General features: G+C 55.0%; 11 protein-coding genes across 11 annotated transcripts; 6 read left to right on the top strand and 5 right to left on the bottom strand.

Moving 5' to 3' along the window:
- Nucleotides 1-2338: 2338 nt before the first annotated feature.
- B0H18DRAFT_1023770 (uncharacterized protein) lies at nucleotides 2339-3640 on the bottom strand. Its single transcript, XM_048029656.1, has 4 exons — nucleotides 3369-3640; nucleotides 3170-3313; nucleotides 2843-3112; nucleotides 2339-2790 (listed from the first exon to the last, which is right to left on the bottom strand). The coding sequence occupies exons 1-4, from the start codon at nucleotides 3510-3512 to the stop codon at nucleotides 2686-2688; spliced, it is 663 nt and encodes a 220-aa protein (XP_047890320.1). The 5' UTR covers nucleotides 3513-3640; the 3' UTR covers nucleotides 2339-2685.
- Nucleotides 3641-4175: 535 nt separating this feature from the next.
- On the top strand, nucleotides 4176-5549 carry B0H18DRAFT_589741 (uncharacterized protein). Its single transcript, XM_048038686.1, has 2 exons — nucleotides 4176-4206; nucleotides 4259-5549. Exon 2 carries the CDS (start codon nucleotides 4319-4321, stop codon nucleotides 5183-5185), a length of 867 nt encoding a protein of 288 aa, XP_047890319.1. The 5' UTR covers nucleotides 4176-4206; nucleotides 4259-4318; the 3' UTR covers nucleotides 5186-5549.
- Nucleotides 5550-7135: 1586 nt separating this feature from the next.
- Nucleotides 7136-7639, top strand: B0H18DRAFT_1023759 (uncharacterized protein). The gene is given in 3 exon segments (XM_048029655.1): nucleotides 7136-7303; nucleotides 7360-7566; nucleotides 7578-7639. The coding sequence occupies 2 exon segments, from the start codon at nucleotides 7179-7181 to the stop codon at nucleotides 7520-7522; spliced, it is 288 nt and encodes a 95-aa protein (XP_047890318.1). The 5' UTR covers nucleotides 7136-7178; the 3' UTR covers nucleotides 7523-7566; nucleotides 7578-7639.
- Nucleotides 7640-9627: 1988 nt separating this feature from the next.
- B0H18DRAFT_1023755 (uncharacterized protein) lies at nucleotides 9628-10530 on the top strand. Its single transcript, XM_048029654.1, has 2 exons — nucleotides 9628-10125; nucleotides 10180-10530. Exons 1-2 carry the CDS (start codon nucleotides 9674-9676, stop codon nucleotides 10325-10327), a joined length of 600 nt encoding a protein of 199 aa, XP_047890317.1. The 5' UTR covers nucleotides 9628-9673; the 3' UTR covers nucleotides 10328-10530.
- A 77-nt stretch (nucleotides 10531-10607) lies between these two features.
- Nucleotides 10608-11621, bottom strand: B0H18DRAFT_1191567 (uncharacterized protein). The gene is made up of 4 exons (XM_048036048.1): nucleotides 11575-11621; nucleotides 11484-11540; nucleotides 10960-11353; nucleotides 10608-10906 (listed from the first exon to the last, which is right to left on the bottom strand). The coding sequence occupies exons 3-4, from the start codon at nucleotides 11171-11173 to the stop codon at nucleotides 10719-10721; spliced, it is 402 nt and encodes a 133-aa protein (XP_047890316.1). The 5' UTR covers nucleotides 11174-11353; nucleotides 11484-11540; nucleotides 11575-11621; the 3' UTR covers nucleotides 10608-10718.
- B0H18DRAFT_880995 (uncharacterized protein) lies at nucleotides 11553-12106 on the bottom strand (the record flags this gene model as incomplete). Its single annotated transcript, XM_048040812.1, has 2 exons — nucleotides 11553-11829; nucleotides 11883-12106. The coding sequence occupies 2 exons, from the start codon at nucleotides 12104-12106 to the stop codon at nucleotides 11553-11555; spliced, it is 501 nt and encodes a 166-aa protein (XP_047890315.1).
- Nucleotides 12107-13193: 1087 nt separating this feature from the next.
- On the top strand, nucleotides 13194-13655 carry B0H18DRAFT_1023749 (uncharacterized protein). Its single transcript, XM_048029653.1, has one exon. It carries the CDS (start codon nucleotides 13266-13268, stop codon nucleotides 13506-13508), a length of 243 nt encoding a protein of 80 aa, XP_047890314.1. The 5' UTR covers nucleotides 13194-13265; the 3' UTR covers nucleotides 13509-13655.
- A 27-nt stretch (nucleotides 13656-13682) lies between these two features.
- B0H18DRAFT_1023748 (mitosis protein DIM1-domain-containing protein) lies at nucleotides 13683-14683 on the bottom strand. Its single transcript, XM_048029652.1, has 7 exons — nucleotides 14526-14683; nucleotides 14391-14496; nucleotides 14278-14321; nucleotides 14173-14220; nucleotides 14087-14114; nucleotides 13966-14035; nucleotides 13683-13912 (listed from the first exon to the last, which is right to left on the bottom strand). Exons 1-7 carry the CDS (start codon nucleotides 14600-14602, stop codon nucleotides 13887-13889), a joined length of 399 nt encoding a protein of 132 aa, XP_047890313.1. The 5' UTR covers nucleotides 14603-14683; the 3' UTR covers nucleotides 13683-13886.
- Nucleotides 14684-14732: 49 nt separating this feature from the next.
- On the top strand, nucleotides 14733-16044 carry B0H18DRAFT_589557 (cyclophilin-like domain-containing protein). The gene is made up of 10 exons (XM_048038684.1): nucleotides 14733-14967; nucleotides 15023-15064; nucleotides 15125-15169; nucleotides 15233-15235; nucleotides 15302-15324; nucleotides 15380-15441; nucleotides 15493-15540; nucleotides 15600-15632; nucleotides 15700-15847; nucleotides 15905-16044. Exons 1-10 carry the CDS (start codon nucleotides 14870-14872, stop codon nucleotides 15919-15921), a joined length of 519 nt encoding a protein of 172 aa, XP_047890312.1. The 5' UTR covers nucleotides 14733-14869; the 3' UTR covers nucleotides 15922-16044.
- Nucleotides 16012-18506, bottom strand: B0H18DRAFT_589625 (uncharacterized protein). Its single transcript, XM_048038685.1, has 2 exons — nucleotides 18406-18506; nucleotides 16012-16530 (listed from the first exon to the last, which is right to left on the bottom strand). The coding sequence occupies exons 1-2, from the start codon at nucleotides 18411-18413 to the stop codon at nucleotides 16167-16169; spliced, it is 372 nt and encodes a 123-aa protein (XP_047890311.1). The 5' UTR covers nucleotides 18414-18506; the 3' UTR covers nucleotides 16012-16166.
- Nucleotides 18507-21454: 2948 nt separating this feature from the next.
- B0H18DRAFT_1023703 (uncharacterized protein) lies at nucleotides 21455-27006 on the top strand. Its single transcript, XM_048029651.1, has 12 exons — nucleotides 21455-22193; nucleotides 22246-22532; nucleotides 22574-22788; nucleotides 22848-23435; nucleotides 23514-23901; nucleotides 23956-24584; nucleotides 24642-25745; nucleotides 25799-26040; nucleotides 26180-26234; nucleotides 26284-26345; nucleotides 26397-26537; nucleotides 26596-27006. Exons 1-12 carry the CDS (start codon nucleotides 21515-21517, stop codon nucleotides 26664-26666), a joined length of 4461 nt encoding a protein of 1486 aa, XP_047890310.1. The 5' UTR covers nucleotides 21455-21514; the 3' UTR covers nucleotides 26667-27006.
- Nucleotides 27007-27056: the final 50 nt, after the last annotated feature.

The raw sequence follows: 27056 nt of genomic DNA, 5'->3' as shown, positions 1-27056 counted from the left end.
GATGGGCTCAGTGCTAGTGCAAAGAGAGGGAGGAGGAGGAACGAGGAGGAGGCGGTCAAAGTTGGGTCAAAGTCAGGTCTTGGAATAGACGCTCACTAACGGACTTACTGGATCGGTAACACTGAACAGGATTGTGGAGGAACGGCTTGTCTACATGTTCGTCTGCGATCTTACGCTAGTCACCGCCTTTCAATGAATGACGATAACCTTGAGCTCGACGGTGCACTCTAGATGACATAGCCTGGACTGCGGCGGGTCAAGTCAAATGCTACTACATGGTGGTATGTTACTATGTAGAAACTCACTGTACTACTAGCCGACACCGGGGGCAAGACGCGTTGACCGGAGTTCGAACATTATACGGACATCTTCCGACTTATGACATATTTTCCCTCGATGTCATTCCTCAGGACATCGCACGACCATGCCATGTTTCTTTAAGATGTTCGGAGAAAGGAACATTGCATGGACAGCACTTCTGTTTGCGTCTCGAACATGCCAAATGCACATGTCATGTTCGGAGAGCAAACATTGTACTGTCACAGGGTATGCTAATAGTGTGACCTCGATTAGGACATGTGTAAACCAATCACAATGTTCGTATGCACAACATTGTGCCGACATACTATGACCATGAAGCATCATGTTATCATGTTCATGCACTGGACATTTCGAAGTTTTGGAGAGTGAACATTCCAAGGACATGTGTGATCATTGAAAGAACATGATTAAGAAGCAATGTTTTTACAATGTTATGACAGATGATGGCTTTCCGAACATTTGAAATGTTTGGCCTACGGACATGCGCAGGAAATATATTATGGTCGCGCTATGTTCTCGTGATGTTCCGGGTACGAACATAGCACCTGTTTTTTTAATGTTCTGGTCAGGAACACGTGGAAACCATACCTTGGGACAATCCGATGTTATCTCTCCGAACATGACACGCGCATTCGTCATGTTTGAGCCACGAACAGAGGGGCTGTTGTTGTAATGTTTGGAGGCCAGAACATCACAGGGACATACCGTATGAGCTAGCTATGTCCTGAGGGATAACACCGTGGGAACATATGTCATAAGTCGGAGGATGTTCGTAGAATGTTCGTACAACGACCACCGCGTCTTGCCCCCGGTGCGATGCATCGGCGGCGAGTCGCCCGAGTCGCTGATGCTCTATCGGAGTACAACAAGGACGTCATGGACATGTCATGGAACCTTCAGGTAAAATGATGTCCTCAGGGGCACGTCCGAGGACTGTCAGCCTAGGGGGCCAAGTCAGACGAGAATGCGCTGTTCGCCACTGCTGTGGGCAAACTAGTCTTGAACGCTTTCGTGATAACTTCCTGTCCGAGACATATGTGAATTGATCGTGTCGAGGTCGTTGTCTTCCTCCGCGGCGTGTATGTGGCCGCACGGAGATCCAACAGACTCTGCGAGATCAGGACAGAGGTGACACTGAAAGTGATCGTCAATTTTATGCTCCGTCTTGAGATGCTTGTTTGGCTTACGGATTGATGAGGATGATAACGATTCAACCACAATCCTGCAATGTCACCATATTATCCGCGAAGTAGAGTAGAGCACACCTATTGGCGAGGGTCAAGTCGAGCGCAACAGAGTGTTGAATATCGTCAAGAAGCTGGGTAGGCGGCGAAGTCAACGCCGCATTTATGCAAATGATGCACACAGGCCCGAACGGCACAAGCCCTGGTTAAATGCTCAAACCTTTAATAGCTAGTTAGTCACGGCATTCAGGTCAGCAGTACTCGCCGTCTCGCGACATACTTCAGCGCCATCAACCAAGGGCGCTGATTCTTCAGATCCTCGGAGAGCTTAATATCTTTCCTGCCATGCTACTAGATGGCGAGGACGACGCTGATATCCGATACTCCCGCGCATATGCGCTGACCACTGTGAAACCGGTGAGAGTGTCTCGGACAGATGACTTCTCGCGTTGACTCACACCTACGCGGAGACACGGCCAGTCTACCCGAACGCTTTTTTTGAGCTCTCACTGACGGCTGTCGAGGAGCCGTCTGGCAGCTCAGTGATCCCATATCTTTTTGGGACAATCATTCCAGCAAAAAAATCCATTGTGGACGAGCATGGTACTGTATGTAATATCGGTGAAGCTCAGTCAAACCGCAAGGATGTAAGGGGCTCTGTGTCACGACTCACCAGTAGTGGCCACCGCCGCGCCGTGATTCACGACAGAACTGACATTGGCCACGAGTCAGCAAATTCACGAGGTTCACAAAACAATGATGAGCCACTCACTTGGGGACCACTGTATTAGAGATCTGCGTTCAAAGAGAGGCTCACTTCGAAGGAAAGGCACAGTCGCAGCTGTACGCTCGGCAATATTTTGTCCGTGATTTCGATCCTGAACGAATGAGGAACTGGTGTCAAAAGTTGCCAATCGTCCAAGTGAATCTCGGATATGAGTCGTTCAATAGCACTTTGTACTACCTTGAGATTGTAGCCGTGACCTACAGCATGCCCGGGTCAGTCCGAGAAACCAATTTCGCGACCCTCAGTGTGCGGCTGACTTGCGGAATCAGGGACGGGAGAGACCTACTCGTCTTTATCCTGCACAGTCGGTGGAACATTCCCGCGTAATTCCATCCAAAGAATCCTCCCGTATACAAGCAGCAATGATACATACAGAGAGATAGCAACACAACGTCACTGCCCTTTCAATACACTCTCGATACGAGCGGCCTGTCTCTGGTGGCGCAGCTCGTTGAGGACCGGGAAGCCCCACGTCAACGTACCGAGAACGTAGCACAACTAATGCAGATCAGCAAACCGCACTAGACAGCTGAGTAGCACGGCGACTCACGCCTATTGTGAACGGCATCCGGTGCCTCCTGACCATATAGAATGCATACAAAGCCTCAAGGGGGTGAAGGATAGCGACGATGTACCAGGAAGCCGGGACTGCCCATGCTGGCAGGTTCGTGCGCAGGTAGTGCGCTGGGAGGTACGCGGGAGAGAAGTTGGGTGAGCTTGGCTCCGGGGAGAAGGTCGTGTAGATGAGAAAGGCGATCAGGGATGTCGTGATCCAAATGCCGAGGGGAAGGCGGAACGTAGTGATCTGCGGGGCGCGGGCCTACGGTCGCAGTTAGTCCCGTCGGATACGGGAGTTCGTACAGTTGGGTGGACGTACCATGCCCAGAGCCTCCTCTGCGTCCACCTTCATGCTGATCAGACGAGGCTTCACCTCTTCGTAGCCCAGAAGCGGCGGGTCGAACTGCACTCGTACTTCCTTCTCTGAACTTCCGCCCTTGGTCTGGTACGTCAATGTCATATCCTACGATTGTGTGGGACATGTCGTCGCAAGATGATGCAATGTGAATGTCACTCACCTTCGTGTTGATCGACTTCATCTTCGCGCTCGAGACATCCTCTGTGACTTTGCCCCAGTGCTTGACGTACGCGACGAGCGTGTCTGGGTGGTTCGACATGTACATGCACAAGAAGCCAGACTTGGAGGCTACCGGGTCGGCCATGGTGAGATCAGGGTAGCAGGTAGCGTCTCAGTAGTGTTTCCCAACGTAAATTCAACGGCACGGATTGTGCAGTATGGCCTGGAGTGTGGCAAATGTTCGTCGCGACGGTTTATGAGATGAGGATGGGCGCTTGGGTGTCCGACCTTCTCGGTGTCGGGTTGAAGGCCGATCCCCGGTCTTCCCACGCCGTGGGTCACCGGCATCTTCCGGCAACATTGTTGTCAATTTGGAGAGCGAGTTTCCTTGTGAAATGTCCATGATATTCGTCGACGTCTTGCCCGTCTCATGTCATCGATCCTCGCCTACTTATACAATATGGTTCTCTCAGACAAAAGGACCTATGGCGAACAATGGCGGCCGATCGCTGAGGCTCTGTAGGCGGATGCAAATTATCCGATCCGCTAGGCTAGGGGAGGCGGTGGGTGCCACTGGATGACACCATTATATAATTTGACCTCACTCTCGCATTCCTTTCTTCCCTCCTCACAGCCAACACTTCGCAGAGACCATCGTAGGGCTATAAAGTGCATACGACATGGCTGGAAACACCCCGATGAACGAATTACAGGCATTGCTCAACTCGGTTTCCGGTCGAGTTGCCAATGCAGCCCAAGGACGGTGCGTGTCGACGTCAGAGACAAAGAGGCATTGATCAATGCTTCTATTACAGCTCGTTGGAAGAGCTCTTGCAAACGTAGGTATCCGAATGAACAATAGCTGCATTGGTGTTGAATCACTCTCGACAGGAATGATCCTCTCCGCGGGTTGAATCTCAACGGTTGAGGTCCTACTTCACCTCGCAGTGTATGGAGCCTGCAAGAGACCTGGACCCCTACGGCGTCATCATCTTCTCGGGGGACGTCCCAGGTGTGAGGGATGACTTCGCGGAGAGGGTCTCCCGCCTCCTTGCTACGTCGTCCTCCGAAGAGGACGCACGCAAGGCGGCCGCTCAAGAGATATACAAGTGCTCTTGGGGCCCGACCCGCGTGCCCGTCTACGATCTCATCCTCCTCGCGAGGCTCATCTTGGGGGACTCGCAGCCGCACCTTTTGGACGTCGCGCGCTTCCTCATTTCCGAGGCGAAGGTGCCCGTTGACGGCGTCGACCTGTCGGGTTCGCAAGCCATCTACCACTGCGTTACAACCAAGCCCGCGTTCGATCCCGAATTCGCGCAGATTTTGTATGACGCGGGTGGGGACGTGAACGCACGGAACCGCTACGGGGGCACGCCCGCGCACGAGATCGTGCTCGTGTACGACCTGGTCGACCGGCAGAAGATGCAGCGCTCCGCGGACGCGCTCAAGTGGGTCCTTGACCACGGTGGCAACCTCGACGTCAAGGACAACGACGGCAGCACAGCGCGTGGCTGCATCGACACTATGCGCAGCAAACTTTCGAGCGCACGGAGGAACCTCCGCCTGCCGATGTGGGACGTGTTGGATCGCGAGGACCGGCGGAGAGTACGGCTGGCGGACAGTATATGCGGGTTCTGTGGGCGGGACGACGTGAAGCTGTTGAAATGTTCGCAGTGCATGAAGGTCCGGTATTGTGCACCGCCGAGGGGCTGTCAGAAGATGGACTGGCCGAAGCACAAGGTGCCGTGCAAGGCTGCCTCCAGTACTCAACCTCAACCTGCGGCGCAGGCCACCTACCTCGGGATGCCACTCTCATAGCTCGGTGGTCCTGGTCTCGTGTGTATGACAGCATACTACTTGTCTACAGTTGTAACCCCATACATGCGATGAAAGCTGACAATATGCGCAGCTCATATGTCATACATGCAACCGGGTTGTAAGAGGGCCTACAGTACTAGTGATAATAGGTCGACTCACAATTTACATGTAGTACATACATGCTCGCCAGTACTTGGCTATACTGTCGAGACACTATGATCATGGACGTTGTTGCGTAGACTGCATCGTGACTATTCGATTGAGCTGTCACTGGCAGATGAGAACACTCGAGCAGTCGAGTACTCAGTCCTCCGGCCAGGATGTTTGTCGATCGTCCGTGTTTGCATCCACAGTCGCGCCAGCGCCTATCCTGCTCTTCTCACATCGAGGAGCTGACGCGGACGTCCTGATCTCCAGTCACTGGTGTCTGCGGCGCGGGACTTGTGATGTCGACCCCAAGTTCCACCTTCGAGTCGTTGATAGCGATCGCCTCCGATGATGCTCAGCTTCGCGCGACGCTCTCGAAACATCTCTATCCCGCTTTGGATGCACTACCCGCGGCCCATGCGCAGAAGCTAACCAAGGCACTCCGGGATGCAGAGGAAGAATTCCGATATATGAAGACCTTGCTCAATAAGGTGGACTACGACGGACGGAAGCGACTATTTGAAGCGGACTTGAAGGCTGCACGGGATTCGCGGGACATCAACGTGTGGAGGACGACAGAGGAGAAGTGGCTGGGTGCCATAGGCGACTGGCTCTCAACGCTATGGCAGCTTGGAGTGGAGAAAGGGCACGAAAGGCAACTCGTATGGAAATGTCTTATGTTCTGCGAAGAAGTCATGCGTCGCACGGTACCACCGCCCGACATAACGGTTGAATGGTCGGTGATCACACCAGCTTTCTCAATTTCTGTACTCTTCTGAAAAGTGTTACTATAGGCCTGATCCCTGCGCCGATATTCACATTCTAGATAGCAGCGGACGTTTGGTGTTCGAACATACCAGATGTCCTCTTGGTCATGCCCTTGCATGGATGTGGATAGACCTACTCATTGCTTCACTGGCTGCGGATTCTGACCCTGCAACGATATTCGTTAAGGATGCTGTGACAGCCCTGCAGCAGTCGAATATGTCGTGGCGACTTCAGGCTGTTCTCGGAGCATTCCCATACGATAATTGTAAGTTCGCTCCAGTTTGAGTGTTGCCCTGATATGAGCTGTTGCTAAAATGTTACTATAGCGGCGCCATATACCACCATTGCCATTAACGACCTCGTATTTCGCTATACGTTTTCTCATTGGCCGCTAAGCAAGCGAGAAAAGTTGCCTGAATTACACAAGCTGTTCTTTGCTCCAGAAATTCGAGCGTTCAAAGCGTCACCCACCTATTCCCACTTCGACTCGCTCGTTGACCGCTTCCCTTGCTTACAGGATGCGCTGATATCCGTGACTCACCAGAAAGTCCACGACAATGCACGAAGCCGAGATCTCCGCATCGAGTGGAAGTCGGCTGTAGCAATCTATTGCAAATGGTCTGGAGGAATAGACGTGATCAACCTGGATAGGACCCTGGTCGTTATTGCCATGGATGAAGACATATTCTGCGCCCGCCTCGCATTGTTCAGGCATTATGCCACGACAAAGCTAGTTCCGTGGGCAGAGTCCACGATGAAGGACCTCTTACAGCGCACTATCGTGGACTGCTGGCGCCAGATCGCTCAGCCGTATCCCGGTTGGGATGATGCTTGGGAGTGGCTGCAGGAAGTTGTACAGGACGGACAGTTGACAATGAAAGTGTTGCCCAACGTAACGGTTGCGGAGCGCATGCGCAGGGATGTATTGTTGCTTCGGTTTGCTGCGCTTCTCAAATCTACAGACTCCTCAGCATCGGCTGCGGAAGAAGAACCAGCGTGGACCGGACGGAAACGTGGCATCGAAAGAGGCAACAGAACTTCTCCATGGGGGTTGGCGCATGACGTCCGCAGATGCTTGATGGACCTGGACTCCTCTCCTGACGGCGTCAAAAGGGTAGTCGATATCGAGGCTGCCATGAAGCGGGCACTGGACAATGACTATTTGGTTAACGTTGATGGGGTCTTCGACGCACTGCACGACAAGTTCGCACCTTTCCCTTATCTTGCTAACCTTCGCACTAATGAGTCGCATCCCATAGTACATCGGAACCACTTGTCCGTGCAGGACTACATGCTTTGCGGGATCTTCTCAGGGGCGAGTGGGACGTCAATCGTGACTATACCGGCTCCGTGGATGCCCGCGTCGAACGACCAGCAAAGAAAGCTAGGACTGAACAGACACAACCTCGTACGGAGCGGTGATTACCTCTGCGTCTCCGCTAGCGCAATGGGTGCGCGATCGCGAGATGCGTCGCACAAGAAGGGTGGAGATGGGGCCATATACCTGTGCATAGGAATACTAGTTCGAAATGAGACCGTGAACTCGTCTAGCCGGATTGCTACTGTGAGTCCGACAAGTTAGGCGATTTTGCGTCCACGTCCAGCTCTGGACCGGCGTGATACATAGTACGACGTCTGATTAAGCCGAAGACTCTGTGTTACACCCGCGAATTTTCAGCAAAGGTAAATCCCCTTGTTGACGTGAGCTGCTACCGTTTTTGTCTTACCTGAACTAGTCACATACAACGCACGCCGAAACTTGTAAGTTGTGCATAACGACAAACTTCGCAGATGCGCTCACTCGAAGTCATCAACTTGAGGTAGTTGAAGTCACCAGCTGGCTGGGAAACTCTTACGGGATGTCACTCCCATAGCGGTCCTTGCCTCGTGCGTATCGGCACTAATATACTACTTATCCGCATGCACCAAAACCTCATTCACGGGACATGGTACTCTCGATAGTAACCCAGGTCTTCTCAAGATCAGCCTGGACATCGTTGCGCGAACTGCATCATGACTATCACTCAGGGTCACAGTGGTCAGGCTGTGAGCGGCAGACTCATGAACATATCCAGAGTTCGGCGTTGTGCTATAGCTAAGCATCGGACAGTACGCAGTACTAAGTAAGGCGTATCTGATGTTGTCGGTCGACCGAGTTATGTATCAATCCGTCCGGCAGTGACACTGGCCGGGGCCCTGGCAGTCGCGCCAGTCACGGCTACACCAGGTGTGACGAGACGCGTTGCCACACGTGCGCGTTATTACTCAGTACTATAGGCGGGCGCTCGTGCGCGTGTTGTACCGGCCCCGGCCAGAACCACCTCCTCCTACTCACGTCTCCGGCGCGAGATACTACGCAATGTCGAAGCCAAGCTCCCTTCTCGAGTCGCTGATACCTATCGATGATGCCCAACTTCGCCTGGCGCTCTCGAAGCACTTCTATCCCGCTATGGATTCCATGAGACATCGGAATATCTTATCCGAGGCCCTTGAAGACACGGAGAAAGAATTTCTTTCACTGAAAACTCTCATGGCTGATGTCGACTTAGAAGAGCGCAAGCGGTCGTTTGAAGCAGATTGGGAGGCTGCAGAGGCATCACAGGACCTTGCCGTCTGGAGGGAAACAGAGGAGAAATGGCTGACTATCATATGCGGCTGGCTTTCTACGCTATGGCAGCTTGCGGTGGAAAAACGATTTGAACAAGCACTTGTGCAGGAGTGTCTCGTGTTCTGCGAGGACGTCATGTGTCGCTTGGTGCCACCATCCCGCATAGCAGTCGACTGGTCAGTACTCAGTACCCAGTGATCGGCGGTTGCACTTAAGCCTGTACATTGTGCTCACAAATTCTTGACATAGGCAAGCGACCTGCGTCGAGGTTCGCATAATATGAAGCAGCGGAAGTGTGCTGTTTAAACATCACGGGTGTCCTCTTGGTTACGTCCTTGCATGGATGTGGATGGAACTGCTCATCGATCCGCTGGCTAAGAACTCAGACTCGGAACCGATATCGCTCAAGGATGCTGTGACAGCCTTACAAAAGTCGAACATCGCGCCTGAGCTACGGGCGTTTCTTGGAGTGACACCCGTTGTCGATAGTAGGTTTACACCAAATCAAGTTGGAACGCTGCTCTGATATTGGTTGCTACGATACAGCACGTTGCACTGTATCAGTGGGCAACATAACGATTCGCCACCACACCAGTCACTGGTCATCCCGCACGCGGGACAGACTGTCTCAATTACGCATGCTATTCTGCGTCCCGGAGATCCAAACATTCAAAGCATCGCCTACTTATTGCCACTTCGACTTGCTCAATAGCAGCCTACCTAGCTTGCGAACCACGTTATTGGATGTTACTCGCGAGAAGGTCCGCGGCAATATGCGAAGTCGAGTACTCCGAATCAAATGGGAGGACGCCGCATCGATCTATGGCAAGTGGGGGAATGGAGCAGATCGTACCGATCTTGTGGGGACGCTAGCAGTGGCGCCTATGGACGAGCACGTTTTGGTCGCTCAGCTCACCATATTCAACCATTTTGGTCCGTTTGGTACGTCTCAAGCAGGAGACCTCATGAATCACCTCCTGGAGTACACTCTCAGAAGTTGCTGGCTTCAGATCGCCGAAGTGTATCCCGGTTGGGATGATGCTTGGGATTGGCTCGACGAGGCTGTGGAGGACGGGCGGCTACCAAGGAAAGAAATGCCCGACGCGACTCTGGGCACAGAGCAACAGCAGAGGCGCGACCACTTGGTTCAATGGAATTTGATGCTTCTTGGTTCTGCAGCATCAGCTGAAGATGAGAAACCTGTAGTCTCACTCGCCGGACGAAAACGCCACAGGGAAGAAGGCACGCAGCCCTCCGGATGGGGTGTGGCCGATGATGTGCGACGATGTTTGAAGGAGCTGGGAAGGTCTGTGTTCGCAGTCAAGGAGCGTGTTGACGTCAAGGGTCTGGCGAGGTCTACTCTTGGAAGCAACTACCTGGCCAGTGTCGAAGGAATTTTTGATGCACTGTACAACAAGTAAGCACCTTGATTCGTGGTCATATCTGCGAAACATGAACCTGTGTTACACAGCACATCCGAATCACATGTCCGTGCCGGGCTTAGCGCACTACGGGATGTCCTCAGGGGCAAGTGGGACGTCGAGCACGACTACACTGCTGTCCCTGTAGATGTTCCTGTCGAAAGGCCAGCGAAGAAGTCTCGCCGAAGCGGCGCATAACGGTAGATTCTCCTACAGTGCTGTGGCCGCGTCTGCCTGCCCACTGGGACTGGAACAACGGCGGGACGCGCGTCGGGTACTTAAGACGGGCGGGGAACTCTCGCATTTGTTATGTACCTGGTATACTCCGCATTCATGTAGTACGTATTGCTGCGCACGTGCCAGTTCTGCACTGGTGCGATGGTACGGTGTCGGTTCAAATCGTGTCATTGTCATTGCCTTGATCCTAGCCAGGAATGTGTGTGAGCGCCGCAGTAATAAAACACGTGCTATTCAATAGTACATGTCATTGCACCTAGGACTTACAAGCGTCCCAAGACGTCGACGTCAGCTATCTCTACAATAGACCGATTCCCGTCCGCGCGTGCCGCTTATCCCAATACAGATGCGGCTATGCTCCATGAATGTCCTCAGGCTGCCAGCACTGTCCTCTAATGCCGTCCTCCAGCACTCTAGTCGAATTCGGCATCCTCGAGGCCACGAACCAGCAATGACGGTGCGGGGGACAGCTCTGACTGATGTACCGGCGCCAGCTCCGATTGTATGACGACTGTTCGATTATGGTGTGCGGTAGGAAGCCTACAAAGCCAGATGAGTAAATGCTAAGCCATGAAAGGAGATCAGTATAAGACCTTCGTCGACGGATTTCATATCTACGCCCCCAGACCTGAACACGAAGAATTTGACGCCCCACGAAGGTTGCTGTGGCCGATATCTATCCGTCTCGTCGGGGCTGACACCTAAAATGCTCGCCAACCCCTTCAGAAAGTCGGACATGCGAATGACCGAACATCTGATGATCTTGAATTTATCCTTCGCACGTGTCCCTGCTTGCGGAGTGTACATCGCCTCCTCTATTATGAGGTGCGTGAGCGCACGGCTGCGGTCTTCATACAAACGCAACGCGCTGGCGTAGGGCAGCTTGTCCACCACTTCTCGCCATGCGTCCCAGTCTTTCTCCTTTGTGCAGCAGCTGGATCCGTCAGGGCTAGGTGCTCGATCTTCTCATTCCTCGCCGCCATCGTTCTAGCCAATTGAAGGGCAGATCAATACAGGTTGCGTCGGCATGCACAAGTCCGGACGCTCACTTGCAGGGCTCTCTAGATTCATCGGTCCGTGTGAGCACTGTTATGCAACGCCCGAACTGAGTACTCACTTGTGCGATTGCCAGTCTGACTTCTGGCACCCCGAGAACTGGCAATTGTTCAGCTGCCTGGCATATCAACTACACAGACCCAATGTCGCACCAATAGTAGAGCCTTTTGCATCTCGAACACAGGGAGAGCTTCACTATAGGCTCCCGAGCGAAGCATTTCGAGCAAAACTTGGAAAGGCGGTAATCAGTCTTGTCAGTGTGCTCGCGACCATCCAGCCAAGACGGTCCACCGAGGGATTCGAGAATCGGGCTCGGCGCTTCGCCAGCTGGCATCAGGAGCCTCCGAAGGGTTGAGTCGTCTATCAAGTGCGGATTCTTGCGAAACCACTTGACAAGCCACTTTTCCCTGTAATGATCATGAAGCCTGTATCCTTTCAGCAGCAATGATGGACGGCTCACTCCTTTGCGGCGGCGTTTGTTTTCCTGCACCGCCGCAATACACGGGACAACAGCACTTTAATTGTGATGAGATCTTTCATTGAGACGAGCCCTTCAGCAGATGATTTGGCGAGGCGGTTCAGCAGGGTCTCTGCTGTCGCATCATCTTCTCCGCTACGCGCAAGGGCTTCCGCAAAGATTATGAGGAGAGTACTGTCCCACGCCGTAACGCGTATGTCAACCATTTATACAGGTACCACATATGAAATCACTGACTACTGTGTATCGATAGACTCTTCAAGTGCATCGGCAGACACGACGGAACGATTATGTTCCATGATTCCCTGAAGTATGTCGTTGCATCCTTCGGTCTGTTGACCTCGGACTTTCTGTTGGCCGCGGGTCAGCGCTTGAGCACCCTGCGATAGCAATCACCCGAGGGCTCACAGAAGAAGCAACGTGAGCTTCGCCTTCGCTTGTACACGCTATAGCATTCGTAAAACCATGGGTGTTAACACGGAAGGGATGCAGGAGCGTGTGCACGCACCACGAATGATCTTTCGTATCTGTTATCCAACAACTTGAATGCAGGGAATATCGCATCCGTGCATTTCGTCAGCAGGTCGACGAAATTTCTAAAGCCCAGATCACATTATCGAGGATGTCCGCGGGAACTGTGGTCGCGTATCGTCAGCGGGGCCACACTCATTCAGGGAAAGTGACGGTACCATCATCGGAGTGGATTAGGAAGCTATACGTGAATAATTTAGGCAGCTTGTTATAATAGATAAACGTTCGAGGTACAAGCACGGGGCCATTAATCCGGAGTGTCATTTCTTCGGGAAACGAATTCGCAATCTGGCAAACGGATTCGACTTGTTCGAATCGACATAATTGGGCTGTGCTCATAGTACGACTGCATCGGTGCCACGTACCCAACGCACAGTCCCTTCTGACTGAATCAAGGTCCGGTAACGGCTGTGGTCCGATAGAGGTCTCCTGTCCGTCATGGGCAACGTCTACCATGTACAGAACGAACTGTACACGCTGTTGGCATGGTACAGCCAATGATGCCATTCTTGCAAGCCGAGTTCTCAAGCTCGAGGCTTGCAGACGATACTTATTCGTGAATGGGAGGAGGCTGGAGCGAACTTGAACGGGTTTCAAGTTCAACAATCACGCGTATCTTGTGAAGTAGCCGGCACGGTGATCGTGGGATACCACTGGCTCATCCATACAGCACACCATGCATATGAATATGGTTCGTACCATGTTGGTACATTGGTACTTGCTGTAAGCACCTATGGTCCTGAGTCCTCGCCATCTGCGACGTCATTGCACTCACCGCCCACTATTATTGCTACTAGTTACAATCTACATCCGCCGAACCGTAAAGAAACGCCGATGGCACCTATGCGGCGAATTGGCAGCACTGGTCGCATTGGCCATAAACGTGGAAGAGACTGTAGCAGAACGAGCCGGAGTTTCCCTAACAGTGTACTAGCTCATTCCCCACCTGCCATGCCTCCGTGCTACCTGCAGCCTTCCTGTCTACATTCCGTCAGTAAGCCTTCACAAATCGCAGCACAAACATGTAGACGACATACCATTTCTGCGTGCCCAGTCCAGCATCATCCGGCATCTTGAGATCGTTGACTTTGTATACAATCCAGAGGCATGATCCATCTTCCGCATCCACCGCCTTACCTTAGAGCGCACCGTTCGATTTGAGAGAGGGCACAAAATGAATACATGGATCAGCGAGCATTTCACAGCCGTAGTCCTTGAACCGCGTGTACCCCGATGTACAGCTCGACAGATACGACGATTAGGACTTCTGAAGCGCACCAGAAGACATACAACTAGTGTCACTTGCTGCATCTCAGATGCCGTGCATGTCCCGCTGATGATATTATAAATTACCCCGGAAGGAAAGTAGACTCGTACTAGTACATGGCGACAATTAACCGCATTTGAGGAAGATGACAAGGGGTGGAGAGGAGGGCAACGGACGCGCTGTCCCAATTAGTACCTATAACGAGTGGAATAGTCTGGCAGAGCATGAGCACATGAGCCCCATTGTACAGGGATTCAAGATACACACCTTTGGGAGATACGACAAGACCGCGTCCTTTGGACGCACCTCGATAGACTGTCTCGATGATATCAATTAACTGAAAAGTCGGATGTCAGCCGGAACGTTGCACTCTGTATCGCATACTGACCTCCTGTTTATTATCCATTGCCCAATTACTGGACGTTCGAATTGAATCGTGAGTCAGGGATCATGCGCAAGTGCGGCGAGACGTACATCTTGTTATTATTACCAGTCCCGAGATCAATCATGATGTGCTTGTTCCTTGTGTACCAAGAGTCAGACGCGTGAAGCGGAGACTTGTCAGATCTGATCACTTACCGATAGAAGAACATGACTGTGCAGGGGTCGTACAACTCGTACATCTAATCCAAGAAGCACCGCCACTCATCAGCAAGCGTTGAGGTATGCATCCCCTACGGCTCATCGCATACCTTGTTGAAATCAGGCACCTCCGTGATGTCGACGAGGTAGATGACAGCGAAGTTCTGCACTTTCTCCGCGACCGAGTAGAGGGTCTCGTCCATCGTCATGCACTGGCTGTCCCAGTCGTGTCCGAAGCGGAGAACACGACGCGATCTTCCTCGGACTTGATGGCTTCGTCGACGTGCCAGCCAGACGGAAGGTGAGGGAGGAAATAAGACATGGCACGCAAACTAGAACGAGCAAGGAAGCAGCGAGCAAGGTGTACGAGTCGAAGCCGAGGCGACCTTCGCTGGCCTCAGCCACAGCCGCTACGTTATGAGTGTTTGCTCGTGCTTGTCAGGATCTGGAATGAACTTGCCTTTTCCGGAGCACTCATCCTGCGACATTATTTCAGCCACTTCGTATTCGAGCCACACTTAGTGACTTACCCGCTACGGCAGCAAACGTTTGCGTATCCCACTCAATACCCCAAATCAAGTAGAACACCATGTCTTCACCGCGCCCAGTTGTTTTCATGGACGTAAATATCGGGGAAACACCTGCGGGTCGGCTGAAGATGGAACTTTTCAGCGATATTGTGCCCAAGTGAGCCGGCATTGCGCGTTGCCAGCGGAGACTGACACTCACCTATCCTCGACAGAACAGCAGAGAACTTCAGGCAACTATGTACGGGAGAGTATCGGTAAGCTCGTATCACCAACCGGTGGATCGTGGCAGTCATCGGACTCATTGTCGGAATTAGTGTCAATTCTCGACCGCAAGGCTACAAGGGAGCGACATTCCACAGGTAAGCAGTCGACTTTGTTGCTGTTGGTCTTGCAAATGCTTCCTGACAAGTGCTGTGTCGTAGAGTGTGAGTGTATCGCTGCGGTGCTTATTTCTTCCCGCTGAAGAGCTTGATGCGGATTGAACATCCTAGTGTGCCGAATTTCATGTGCCAAGGTATTATGGCCTGAATTCCTCGGTGATGTTTGCGTGATCATCGTGTCTGCCACAGGTGGAGACTTTATCAAGGGCGATGGCACTGGCTCGTTCTCAATATACGGCGACAAGTTCCCGGTACATGTTCCATGGTGCGCGAGTTCGATCGAACGGCTAACCGTTCTGTAGGATGAGAACTTCCAAGAGAAGCACACCGTTCCAGGGCTGTTGTCAATGGCACGTATCACTTGATCTGTGTTGTTGAAGACGTTCATCTGAACTGTCGTTCCATTCAGGCGAACTCGGGCGCAAACACAAATGGCTGTCAGGTGAGGACCAATTGCGTGTTTCTCCCAGTGAAAATCCGCCAGACCGACATACACTGACCACGCGCAGTTCTTCATCACGACAGCCAAGTGCGACTTCCTAGACGGCAAACATGTCGTCTTCGGCAAGGTGATCGACGGTATGCTGACGCTGCGGAAGATCGAGAACGTCCCGACAGGTCCGAACAACCGACCGAAGTTGGCGGTCAAAATAGTCGGTACGTCCATGCATTATTTTCTCATAGGTATTTTTTTTGAGTGTCACGGCTTTGCAGAGTGTGGGGAGATGTGAAGAACATGTTCGTCCATCTTCTGAATTGAAGTGAGGCCGTACCGGAGCAACGCATCTGACTCGGACTCCCGGATTGTCCTCAACGTGTGTACCTTTTTTGTGATGTAATACAGATCATGCGCCCACATCGTGTGCGGAACGCTGCACAATAGAAACGTGCGAGTTGTCCATTGCTGCAGGTTCTGCGCGACGCGCGAGAGTAAGGAAAGCACCATCCCGGATGATCCGCCTTTCAGCTACGTCCCCTATTGCTTCTTCTTCCCGAACAACTTCCCCAGTATCCCCTTCGACCCCTTCTGCTGCTTCTCGTACGTCTTGGCATTATTCTTGAGCGCCTTCTGGATCGACTTATCCATCTTCATGTTCCGCCTGTTCCACTGCATCCACGCCTTCTCGTACTCCTCAAATGTCTTGAAGCTCTCGCGCTGGGGCTGGTCGAGCGCACCTCGAGCGATGAGCTCGGCCGGGAGGTACTCCCGGCGGAGGAGGTCGACGATGTCGAAGCTCTCGCGCGCGGACAGGGAGAGGTCGGCGTCGCTCCGGGCTACGAGGTAGTCGAGGAGCTCGAGATCGCGCGCGGACAAGGACATGTCGGCGTCGCTGCGGGACCTGGAGTACCAGCGTTGTGGTCAGTCGTGGACCGAAGGCGAGGTCATGCGGACAACGTACGCGAGCATGTAGTCGTCAACTGGGCGCGCTATCGCAACGGAAGCGGCTGCGACGACGAGGGCAAGAGGGAGGAAGCTTGTGAAACGCATACTGAGCGAGTATGGTGAGAATCCGGAATGAGGGAAGGTTGGTGGGGAGGAATTAGGGGAGGAATCAGTGGTCGTAGAAGGATGGTAGGCGTTCAACTGTACGTCGAAAAATCGAGCAAGGCTAATCGTCGACAGCGGGTAAGGACGATGATGAGCGTCGGCGTAAACGCATCGCGGGGTACGTACCAACCAGTGCACTCGCTGTCAGTGAGCTTCGAAGCAGATAGCAAAGCTGAAGGGCCATCGCGCGGTGTCTGCGATTATATACTCATCGGCTCCGGTCGACCTTGGATGTCGGACGGTTATGACGGTCTCAGACGGTGTCCACTGTCCCCGTCAATTGCGCTGAGACGCCTGCACAACTCCTGTTCCATGGGATACAGATCAGTGGCACCACCAGGCGGGATCTGTCACATCACAAGGCGCTAACAAACTCACTACGTAGATATAGCAGCTACACTGCTGTGTGAGCCTTCGCGGAGGGGAAGCCAACCTCGCGTCTGCGCGGCTTCCAATCCCCAGCCTCGGGGGCACGGTCCGCTTTAACTTTGTCAGAGGCAATCTCAGTCTGGAGCGGGGAAGTGAGAACGTGAACGATCGCTGCACTTCGGTGAGTCATTTGTGGTTGCGCAGGCGAGCGGTAAACGAGGAGAAACGGCTGATATGGATGGTAGCCGGGAGGATTGCCAGGTCAATGCAGTGCTTGTCGGTCAATAAGTTGTTTGGCGCCCCTGCCGCGGTCCCACCTCGGAGTCGCATAGGCTATGCTTCCAAGTTCAACGCTCAACGTTCAACCCGGATAAATCAACGACTCTTCTCGACAAGTCTGACAACCCGGCGGGGTCAACTCGACTCATCGCACGTAACGAGCTACGCTCGGGGACGGTCATCCGCAACACAACGCTCGAACGACTATCATCATCCGCATTCGCTAGCACGTAGCTATATCCCGACCTATCACCAACGTAGCTCCGGGGAGAGTCCCACTGGCATCGACATCCGACTCGGGGCCCGGCGTTGCTCATGCGGAGCACCTCTGGATGAGACGTTTCAAAGAGCGACTAGGAGCAGTTCATGACATTCGGGTTGGCGTTCAGATGGGTCGGGCGTGATGTGAGGTGCAGTTGCTCGCTGGGCAGCGACAGCAGATGATCCCAGACGTGGAGGACACACAGTCCCTTCCGAAACAAGGGCAGTGTGGCAGAGCGCAAGACCAGATCGTGATCGGCGTCACCGCGACCCACCCGTATTTGACCCGTATTGTGTACGACCGCCCCCCGGCCGTCAAAGTGTCCAAACGGTCATGGTCTGCCTACGGTTGATTACTTTGCACCGATCCGCTAAAATCCGCGACTCGTACGTAGCCGTCTATTCACGAGCTCTTGCTTGCCTCAGTCGACCGGGCCCATCACTGGAGCGTGCCCATCTATAAGTCTTCGTAATATGGAGGAACGGTCTGTCATTGCAAATAAAAAATAAAGGACGCACGAGCCATGGATCCGTAAGCGTCTAGGTAGGGTTCGATCAACAACTGGGGATTTACCGATCATGTCAATGGCCGTTGTACCAGGTGATCAGGACTCCGGCCTCTGGGTCTTCAGCAGCGTCCATGGTGTCGACGCTCTCGCGCGCGGACAAGGAAATGTCGGGTCGCTGCGGGATCTGGAGTACGAGCGTCGTGGTCAATCGTAACATAGAAGAAGACGAGGACATGTGGTCGACGTACGCGAGCATGTAGTCATCAACTGACGTGCTGCCGCAACGGAAGCGGCGGCGACGAGGGCTGCAAGAGGGAGGAAGCTTGAGGAATGCATGCCGAGTGAGTGCGAGGAGAAGTCGGGACTCCGTGGAAAGGTTGGTGGCGCCGGTGCAGAGGAGGAATCAGTGGTGGTAGAAGGAAAAGCTAATTATCAACGGCGGGTAGGAACGATGGTCAGTGTCGGCGTCGGCGCATCGCGGGGTACGTACCAATCAATGCATTCGCTGTCAGTGAGCTTCGAAGTAGATAGCGACCCTGAAATTTAAAGGCCATCGCGCGGTGTCTGCATTTATATACTCAACGACTGCGGCTGGTTCCAAACGGCGTCCACTATCCACGTCGATCACACTGACACGGCGACACAACTCCTGTTCCAAAATCCATGGAATGCAGATCAGTGGCATCACATGTACAGGGCGGAATCTCGTCACAAGGCGCTAACAAACTCACTACATACATACAGCAGCTACACTGCCACTGTGAGTCTTCGCGGGAAGGGGAAGCCGATCTCCCGCCTGCGTGGCCCCGCTCCCCAGCCTCGAAGGCACGGTCTGGTTCAACCTTGTTAACTTGGCGCGGGAGTGAGGACTCGAACGTGAACGATCGGTGAATTTGGTTGCATCGCTTTGTGGAAGTTGGGCAGGCAAGTGGTAAACGAGGGTAACTGGCTGATCAGCGAATAGTAGCCCGGGAGCGTAGCCAGCGTGAATGCCATCGCTAGGCCAATGCTGTGCTTGTCGATGTATAAGTTGTTGGACGACGGGCACACCGAGGAGGAGGACATGCTTCCAAATTCACAACGTTGAACATCGGAACATCAGCGTATCCGCGGTACATTTCTGGTATTCTAAGCGAAGCGAGGCACGAGCGTCGCGTAGAAGTGAGTCTACGCATGCAGGAGGAGATTTAGGCGCGCATCGCTCTCCTCTGCGCGCCCACTCGGACGACCGCTCTCGAAGGCTCCGCGGCCGCTACGCCCTTCGAATAGCTCTCGTTTTCTTCCACTAAGACTACACCACTTGTAGCTTACAGGAAGGGGACTATGGTACAACCTTCGCTCATCAATCCCGATGGCGACGAAGAGCCGGATTATGTGAGCAACGACCAAATGATTGTACCACTCACAAATGCGTGGAGGATGGTCAACACAGAGTCGTAGTCTCTGTCTCGCAAGCTTGTCCGACATGAGCATCCAGCTGAGCGAGCAGCGGTTGCCATTGTGGACTGTCCGACTCCGAGTCCTTCGACCGCCGCCCAGTGCTCCGTCACCAGCGCTCTCGCTCACTGGTCGCCGGGCGGGACCAACCCGCTGAGTTTCTTTCATGCTGCACGCAACACGCTTACACTGGCTCGCGTCGGCACGAGCATCGCTAGCTCGTGTCATGCACACGCGAGTCAGGCTGGAGGCAACATGCTTACACTGGACGCAGTATGCTTCACTGGCTCGTGTCAGCACGAGCTCATAGCCAGCGAGTGTCACACACGAGTCAGGCTGGACGCAGCAGGCTTATACTGGCTCGCGTCAGCACGAGCTCATAGCCAGCGAGTGTCACACCGGGTCAGGCTGGACGCAGTATGCTTACACCGGCTCGTGTCAGCACGAGCTCATAGCCAGCGAGTGTCACACACGGGTCGGGCTGGACGCAGCACGCTTACACTGGCTCGTGTCGGCACGAGCATAACACGCTCGTGTCATTCACTGCACACGAGTCAGGAGCATGCAGCAGCAGCATGCTTACACTGGCACTGGCTCGTGTCGGCACGAGCGTAACGAACTCGTGTCATCCACTGCACACGAGTCAGGCTGGACACACCGGGTTCGATGAGCACGACGCGGCACTGCTCCTCCTAGGGTCAGCGGAGCGATGTTTGCTTCGCGGCGCCCATCCGGCGGGACTCTGCGAACCGGTTGATCAACAATACGGGTCATTGGCGTCGTCAGTGTTGGACACTGACTCACAGAGCATGTACGACGAGGCTCGTCGGCTTCTGGACTGGGGGTAACGGCTTCGCCGCAACGCGCCGCCGTACTCGACGTCTTCATATTGGGTATCGCGGCTCACCCGTTGCCCCTCAGGTCCAGGCACACTCTTCGAGTCGGGCAGCCCTGCGGGCTGCGCCCCACACCGCCAATCATTCCCCTCTCGCTCTCTTGCAACTGACCATCCAAGCTCACTCAGTAATAATGAGGCGGGCTGCTGGTACGCCTCGCTTCACACGTGACCGTCATATCCGCCACGCCGGTCATCGTATCCCAGTGCATAGATGGTATTCTAAGCGAAGCGAGGCACGAGCGTCGCGTAGAAGTGAGTCTACGCATGCAGGAGGAGATTTAGGCGCGCATCGCTCTCCTCTGCGCGCCCACTCGGACGACCGCTCTCGAAGGCTCCGCGGCCGCTACGCCCTTCGAATAGCTCTCGTTTTCCCCACCCTCCCCACCCTCTTCACGCAGCACACGCCGCCAAAAACCCAATGTGTGCTTTTTCTTTATATCTTTGTTTTGTTTTTGTCTTTGTTTTGTTTGTTTTTGGCTCGACGTGTCTACCCTGCGGCCCAGCAGTGGCAATGGGAGCGCAGGGCTGCGGTATCAACCCGCCCGCCCTCGCGGCTCACCCGTTGCCCCTCAGGTCCAGGCACACTCTTCGAGTCGGGCAGCCCTGCGGGCTGCGCCCCACACCGCCAATCATTCCCCTCTCGCTCTCTTGCAACTGACCATCCAAGCTCACTCAGTAATAATGAGGCGGGCTGCTGGTACGCCTCGCTTCACACGTGACCGTCATATCCGCCACGCCGGTCATCGTATCCCAGTGCATAGAACAGTGCTACGGCGCGCCATATCCGACTTTTAGGCTCCCTCGTTTTCAGCTCCCTATACAGACCACATTTGTCTAATGTCGAAGCGCGTGACACATGTTGAAGATCTGGATCTCAGTATCCGGAAGCCCAAGCCCGTGACTGTCTTGATTAGGAAAGCATGACATCGCTCTGACCGCTGCGCGCGCGCTTACGTCCCGCTACCCGCTGCTGTAGCTCGAGTCTGCTCGTCCTCGTCTTCAATGCGTTGACTATCGTTGAGATGAGTCAAGCAGAGAAACCTCTCCCAGCCGTCCCATCGCGAGACAAATTGGTTTCCAGCGCCCTCACTGCTGACGCGCGCGCGCATCTGCAACGCTTTATCCTGCAGGCTCTCGAAGACGAGAATGTCGCCGTGGATCGCGAGAACTGGGCGAACGCGCTGAAGAAGGCACTGCTGCAACTCGGCGCGAACATCTCCCGAGGTGGCTGGCTGGCTGGCTTGAAGCGCATGCGGCGGAAGGCTTCGAAGCGGAGGCAGGAGGAGGAAGCGCGGCAACGACGCGAGAAGCTGGAGAGCGAGAAGGCGAAGGAACAAGAGGACAAGGCTGCCAGATACAAGACCCTCCCCAGGCCACCCAAGGGAATAGACGAGCAGGAGGAGAATAAACGGCCGGCCTCGGAGCACGGTTCGTCCCAGAACGCTCGTTCACTAGCCCTGGAGCAGTTGCGGGAACTCGTCGCGACCCATGCCCAGACGCCGCCCCAGCCAAAGCCCTCCTCCAAGCACCTCCTGCTCACGATGGAGGCCTACGGCGCGGCCCCGAAGCGGACATCGGAGGACTTGGAGTACGACATGGTGCCCTATGGTGTAGACTGCATGTTCGTCGCCAATACATATGCGCTCCCGGACGGCGTCGACGGGCACGAGCGCGTGTTGTACGGACTCGCTGAGTGGGATGGTAAGGCTGCAGCTTGCGACGACCGCTGGGATCGCTCACTACTCTGCCACAGCGGAGCTGTATGATGCCGCGGACGAGGATTGCGTTCAGATTGTCGGCGGAACGTTCAAGTTCAAGGGCGACACCGATCCCCAGCAGCACGCCTCACTGGTTAAGGTGCTCAAACTGTCTATCTTCTTGTATTTGTCGCTGTTGCTCGAGCAGTATCTGCTGTCAAATTCGCATGTCGAGCTGCACTTTCCGCAGGCCACCCTTCCCTCCTTCATGAGCGCTCCGATCGGCGAACCGTCGACGGCGAAGGAGAACAGGGCACGGCCAAAGCGCGACAGCACGCTCGCAGTGGCCGGCGGCATCTGGTCGTTCTTCTCGAAGAAACGGAGCACCTCGTTCACCGCGTTGCCGCAGTTGGACCGTCTGTGGCGCGCCGCGGTTCGCTAGAGCTCCCGTTGACTCGCTCGCAGTCTTCTCGCGGGCCTATGGAGGGCAATCACCCGCGGCCACGGCGCTTCTCTTTCATCTCGACGTCGTCGAGCGGGGCCCTACGCGGTGCCGCTGACGGGACGCCCAGCAGCCGTTCGCGGATACTCTTCGGAACGTCAAGACACGCAAGGATCTTGTGTCGACTTCGCCGGGACTCATCTTCCCCTTACCGAGCGTCTTGGTCAGCCTCGCCGAGAAGGAGAAGGAGGACCCGCTGCGGAGGCTCAATGGCGAGGAGAAGGCAGCACTGACGAGCCTCCTCGGGTGGGAAGGGAAAGACGCGCTCGGACGAGGCATGGTGGGCACGTCTGGCTTTGTCCGACAGCAGGGCATCTCGCTGCTGTACTCGGCCCATGTACCGCTGCCTCTGGTTGCACCCACCCAACCGCCGACGCCGTCGGGCTCGGCGCCAACATCGTCGGCCATCACAACACCGCATCGCTTCACGTCGTGCGGGAATCGCAGGAAGTGGACTACATACCGCTACTACCAGCGCAGCCACAAGACGGACGAAACGATCGGCGAGACTATTGGCCGTCTCTGCGCGACAGCGGAGGAGCCGTGCCCTGAGCCAGGCTGCCAGTTCCTGTGCAGTGACCACGACATGCAATGGATCCATGCTGGGGTTCGCATCGTCGCAACCATAAGTCTCCCAGCCAACGCGGACGAGGAACCCAAGGACAAGGAACCCATCTCGATGTGGCAAAGCTGCGCGGTCTGCGGGAAGGAGACGTCCAAGCAGCAGATGCACGACGGTACATAGTGGGTGTCTGTCCCCTGCCCTCTGTGTCTGCTTTAGTCGCTGCATGCTCACCTTCGCTGCTTATGCCGATGAGGTAGCCTCTTCTCCTTCGGCAAGTACCTCGAGCTGCTCATCTACTCCCCCGCGATGTGCGGGGTCGCGCCGGAGTTGTGCGAGCACACCGCTGTCTCGGCCGCATCCAAGGACACGCCGCTTCCCAGCACGCGCTTCAACATCCTCCGGAGGTTCGAGTGCGGAGTGCGGACGGTGACCTTCTCCCTGTCTGTCGTCGAGGATATATTCGAGCTCAAGGTGCCGCGACTGCAAATCGTGCGACGACGCCAGGTCGAGAAGGGCTCCGATAAGGAAACGGCAAGTGCGCCAGCTTCCCCTGTCAAGGTAAACTCCAGCGACGACGATAGGCGGATGCTGAGGAAGGAGATCATGCGCTGGTGGCAAGGGCTGTCGGAGCATATAGACAAACTAGTGAGCAGCAACTGCCTTCTATGCTGCCGTCGCGACTCAATAGTGTCATCCCAGGAAGAGAACTTCGTCGGCGAAGGCGACACTACGCGTGTGAAGGCTCTCCCGCGCTTACCCTCGGAGGACGATGCGTACGACGTGACGGACGAGGCTGCCCAAGCGACGCCCAAGGCTTCGTTATCCCGCCTACCGTCGTCCGCTTCCACACCAACCGTGACCATGGCCCGGGAAGAGAGCGGTGCCTCGACCGACAGCACGATGTCTACGAAGACGGTGACTCCCGCGAAGCCCTTGGCATCGTCGGACTCGGTGATCTCTATTTCAAGCACGTCGCAGTCGGTCCAATCCGAGGGCGACGAGATGCAGCTTCTGACCGGGCTGCGCCACTCTTTTCAACGGCAAGAGCAGAACTTGTACGCGGAGCTCGCCAGGACGCCCACCGCCTCTTTGAACGATGTGCGCCGGTCGTTTGTCGCTGCGGCCAAGGGGGCATCGCGACGGCTCAACGCGTGGGAGGCTAAGCACTCCTCTGGTCTTCCCAAACATACGCATACGATGAGGACTGCACGGGGTATGCCGTCTATCGTGGAACCGGAGTGGTGGCAGAGTGGTTACCATGCTGTCCCGGGCGGGAACGTCATCGTGAAGGAAGACGATTGGGGGAGCATCATCGCGTTCACCCTCAGGTAGGTCACTCGGCATGCGCGATCATTTGTTTATAGTGAGATATAACTCTTGTACAGCTCCGCTGACTATCAGCGTGAACTGGCGAGCATGTCCACTGCTCTTCCGCGCGCGGCCCTACCTCCCGCCCCTCCGTCTACTCCGCTCGAGACTCGGTCATCCTTCTTCACACCTGGCTCCTCCTTCAAGCGCTTCCTCACCAGCGCTACGTCACTACCAGATCCTGACCAAGACGATGTTGGATGGCACGAGCCCGAAACGTATTCAGCGGTGATCTCTCGCAAAGAGCACCCTAAGGACCCAACGGCGTTGCTCTCCATCAGGGATGTCCTGCGACATAAACCCGGTGCGGACGCTCCGGGATCGCCGTCGCCCCGACCCAGCTCCTCTTTGGGCACGAAGACCCCAGGAAATCCGGCGGCAGCACGCGCGAAGCCCGCGGTCGAGTTGTCTACGCAGGCCGCCGGCGGACACGTCAGCGGCATCGGCGAAGATGCGGGCAAGCTGCTCCACGACCTGGAGGCGAATGCCAGTGCCGTGCATACCTGGCGGACCTCCGGGTCCAGCTCCTCCTCCGCCTCAGGCTTCGTCGAGACGAACATACGGAGAGGGAAGTCGGCTTCGATCGTGTCGACCAACAGCAATGCGTCCACCGAGAGCGCGGGCCCCAGCCGGGGCCCCACTCCCCCGCCGCTGCCGCCGAAGGACGCTGCGATGTCGGCCGAGTCACTTGCGAAATACGTGTCGCAGGGCGAGCCTTCGACGTTCGGGTCCACTCCTTCGTTTTTCATCCCGTCCATTGCCAACACCCTCACAAGCGCCATGAGATACGTGCTCAGCCCCGGAGACGCACAGCGTTCCAGCCCTGCAGCTCCGCATCACGGCCTGCTCTCGACTGACCTGCCTGCTATCGACGAGCGGCCCCACATAAAGTATGATTGGACGATCGGGAAGCGTCTCAAGTTCAGCTGCACGGTGTACTATGCGCGTCAGTTTGACTCGCTTCGGCGGAGATGTGGCGTGGAGGACGTGTTCTTGAAGAGCCTGATGCGGAGCGCGAATTGGACTGCAGACGGCGGCAAGAGCAAGTCGAACTTTTGGAAGACTTCGGACGACCAGTTCATCATCAAGACGCTCGTCAACGCCTGGAATGTCGCGGATCTGTAAGTACTATGATCGCAGACGGCGCCGTTGACTGATGTGCCGGTATCATTAGGCAGGTCCTCATTGAACTGGGGCCGTCCTACTTCCGATACATGGACTCGACGGCGGCTAAGCCGTCGGTCTTGGCGAAGTTGCTCGGATTCTACACAATCGAGATCCGAAATCTCGAAAGCGGGACGACACAAGCTAGGGCTGACCTGCTGGTCATGGAGAATCTCTTCTATGCCCAGAAGATCAGCAAGACGTTCGACCTGAAGGGCATCCAGGGGCGCAAGGTCAAGGCGTCAAAACGGCGTCCAAGACGCTGTTCGACGGCGAGTGGATCGAGGGTAGGCCGCGATGTTTCAACTGCATGTCGACTAGATGAACGTTGCCTCTGTAGATCAGCGCAGGGCGTTGACTTTGGTTCGCCCGACTCCAAGGTCTTTTCCAGGAGCTATCAAGGCGGATTGCGACTTCTTAGCAAGGAGCAACATCATGGACTATTCGTATGCGCTTGCGTCTCGTGCGCCATATCCTGCCCTCACCATCTTGCAGGTTGCTTCTCGGGATCGACGAAGACCGCAAACGGATCGCATGCGGCTTGGTAGACACCATAGGTGCGTCTGGATCGTGTGTGCAAGGGCTACGCCATCTAACACATACTACAGGGAGCTACACCTTCGCAAAGACCCTAGAATATAAAGCGAAGCAGAATCTCAACTCCGGGAAGGAAGTGACCGTCATTCCTCCTCACGAGTATCAAGAACGTTTCGTGACTGCCATGGACGAATATTTCTTGGCCTGTCCAGGTATGGTCAAGTGCACATTTCGAAGTCTGCCCACGGGATCTGATCTGTCGATCCGCAGACAAGTGGTCTCGACCGCTTGACGATACCAGAGTTCCCCACAGTCATTTGGACCTGCCGTCAGTCTTGTAGACCATCCTGCTTGTATGTCAAGTGAGTGTCGCCTGCTCGCGTGCTCTTCGCCATACTCACGTCTGCCCTGCCACCGGCGCGCAGCGTTAACCTTACGACCACTCATGTGCCCGGAGATGTCTGATGTTGTATCGCCATTGTCTGCACCCATTGTACCATACCTGCATTTGTACCACCGACCATCGCATGCACCCATCCTTCGGCGCGCCTGTACCTCTCCCATACCCTACGAGTGTGCGACGCCGTATATATGATAGCCGTTTGCACAACCTGTCGCGATATGGATCACTGGCCAGCAGGCGCTCCCTCAGTCATGGGGTTGAATAAGACTCTTCGGTGTGCTTAGTAACGTCGCCGGAGATTACAACGGTGGCGATTGCGTGTTCGTGC

The sequence above is a fragment of the Fomitopsis serialis genome, assembly GCF_022376445.1.
Source record: "Fomitopsis serialis strain Sig1Antser10 chromosome Unknown B0H18scaffold_67, whole genome shotgun sequence".
Classification (NCBI taxonomy): Eukaryota; Fungi; Basidiomycota; class Agaricomycetes; order Polyporales; family Fomitopsidaceae; genus Fomitopsis; species Fomitopsis serialis.
This window is presented reverse-complemented; position numbering and strand designations above follow the sequence as displayed.

Excerpts from the sequence above, each read along its gene's own strand:
- B0H18DRAFT_1023770 (XM_048029656.1), bottom strand. The coding sequence starts at position 3,512 with ATGGCCGACCCGGTAGCCTCCAAGTCTGGCTTCTTGTGCATGTACATG. Across the intron at positions 3,314-3,368 it reads TGAAGTCGATCAACACGAAG|GATATGACATTGACGTACCA; the intron begins GTGAGTGACATT and ends ACACAATCGTAG. Across the intron at positions 2,791-2,842 it reads GGATGCCGTTCACAATAGGC|TTGTGCTACGTTCTCGGTAC; the intron begins GTGAGTCGCCGT and ends GATCTGCATTAG.
- B0H18DRAFT_1023703 (XM_048029651.1), top strand. The coding sequence starts at position 21,515 with ATGAGTCAAGCAGAGAAACCTCTCCCAGCCGTCCCATCGCGAGACAAA. Across the intron at positions 23,436-23,513 it reads CAGATGCACGACGGTACATA|CCTCTTCTCCTTCGGCAAGT; the intron begins GTGGGTGTCTGT and ends CCGATGAGGTAG. Across the intron at positions 26,346-26,396 it reads CGGCTTGGTAGACACCATAG|GGAGCTACACCTTCGCAAAG; the intron begins GTGCGTCTGGAT and ends CACATACTACAG.
- B0H18DRAFT_1023749 (XM_048029653.1), top strand. The coding sequence starts at position 13,266 with ATGGCACCTATGCGGCGAATTGGCAGCACTGGTCGCATTGGCCATAAA.
- B0H18DRAFT_1023755 (XM_048029654.1), top strand. The coding sequence starts at position 9,674 with ATGAATCACCTCCTGGAGTACACTCTCAGAAGTTGCTGGCTTCAGATC. Across the intron at positions 10,126-10,179 it reads TTTGATGCACTGTACAACAA|CACATCCGAATCACATGTCC; the intron begins GTAAGCACCTTG and ends TGTGTTACACAG.
- B0H18DRAFT_1023748 (XM_048029652.1), bottom strand. The coding sequence starts at position 14,602 with ATGTCTTATTTCCTCCCTCACCTTCCGTCTGGCTGGCACGTCGACGAA. Across the intron at positions 14,497-14,525 it reads TCCGAGGAAGATCGCGTCGT|CCAGTGCATGACGATGGACG; the intron begins GTTCTCCGCTTC and ends CGACTGGGACAG. Across the intron at positions 14,322-14,390 it reads AGGTGCCTGATTTCAACAAG|ATGTACGAGTTGTACGACCC; the intron begins GTATGCGATGAG and ends TTCTTGGATTAG.
- B0H18DRAFT_1191567 (XM_048036048.1), bottom strand. The coding sequence starts at position 11,173 with ATGTACACTCCGCAAGCAGGGACACGTGCGAAGGATAAATTCAAGATC. Across the intron at positions 10,907-10,959 it reads TATGAAATCCGTCGACGAAG|GCTTCCTACCGCACACCATA; the intron begins GTCTTATACTGA and ends CTGGCTTTGTAG.
- B0H18DRAFT_1023759 (XM_048029655.1), top strand. The coding sequence starts at position 7,179 with ATGGACCTGGACTCCTCTCCTGACGGCGTCAAAAGGGTAGTCGATATC. Across the intron at positions 7,304-7,359 it reads TTCGACGCACTGCACGACAA|TACATCGGAACCACTTGTCC; the intron begins GTTCGCACCTTT and ends CGCATCCCATAG.
- B0H18DRAFT_589741 (XM_048038686.1), top strand. The coding sequence starts at position 4,319 with ATGGAGCCTGCAAGAGACCTGGACCCCTACGGCGTCATCATCTTCTCG.
- B0H18DRAFT_589557 (XM_048038684.1), top strand. The coding sequence starts at position 14,870 with ATGTCTTCACCGCGCCCAGTTGTTTTCATGGACGTAAATATCGGGGAA. Across the intron at positions 14,968-15,022 it reads TTCAGCGATATTGTGCCCAA|AACAGCAGAGAACTTCAGGC; the intron begins GTGAGCCGGCAT and ends TATCCTCGACAG. Across the intron at positions 15,325-15,379 it reads GCCGAATTTCATGTGCCAAG|GTGGAGACTTTATCAAGGGC; the intron begins GTATTATGGCCT and ends TGTCTGCCACAG.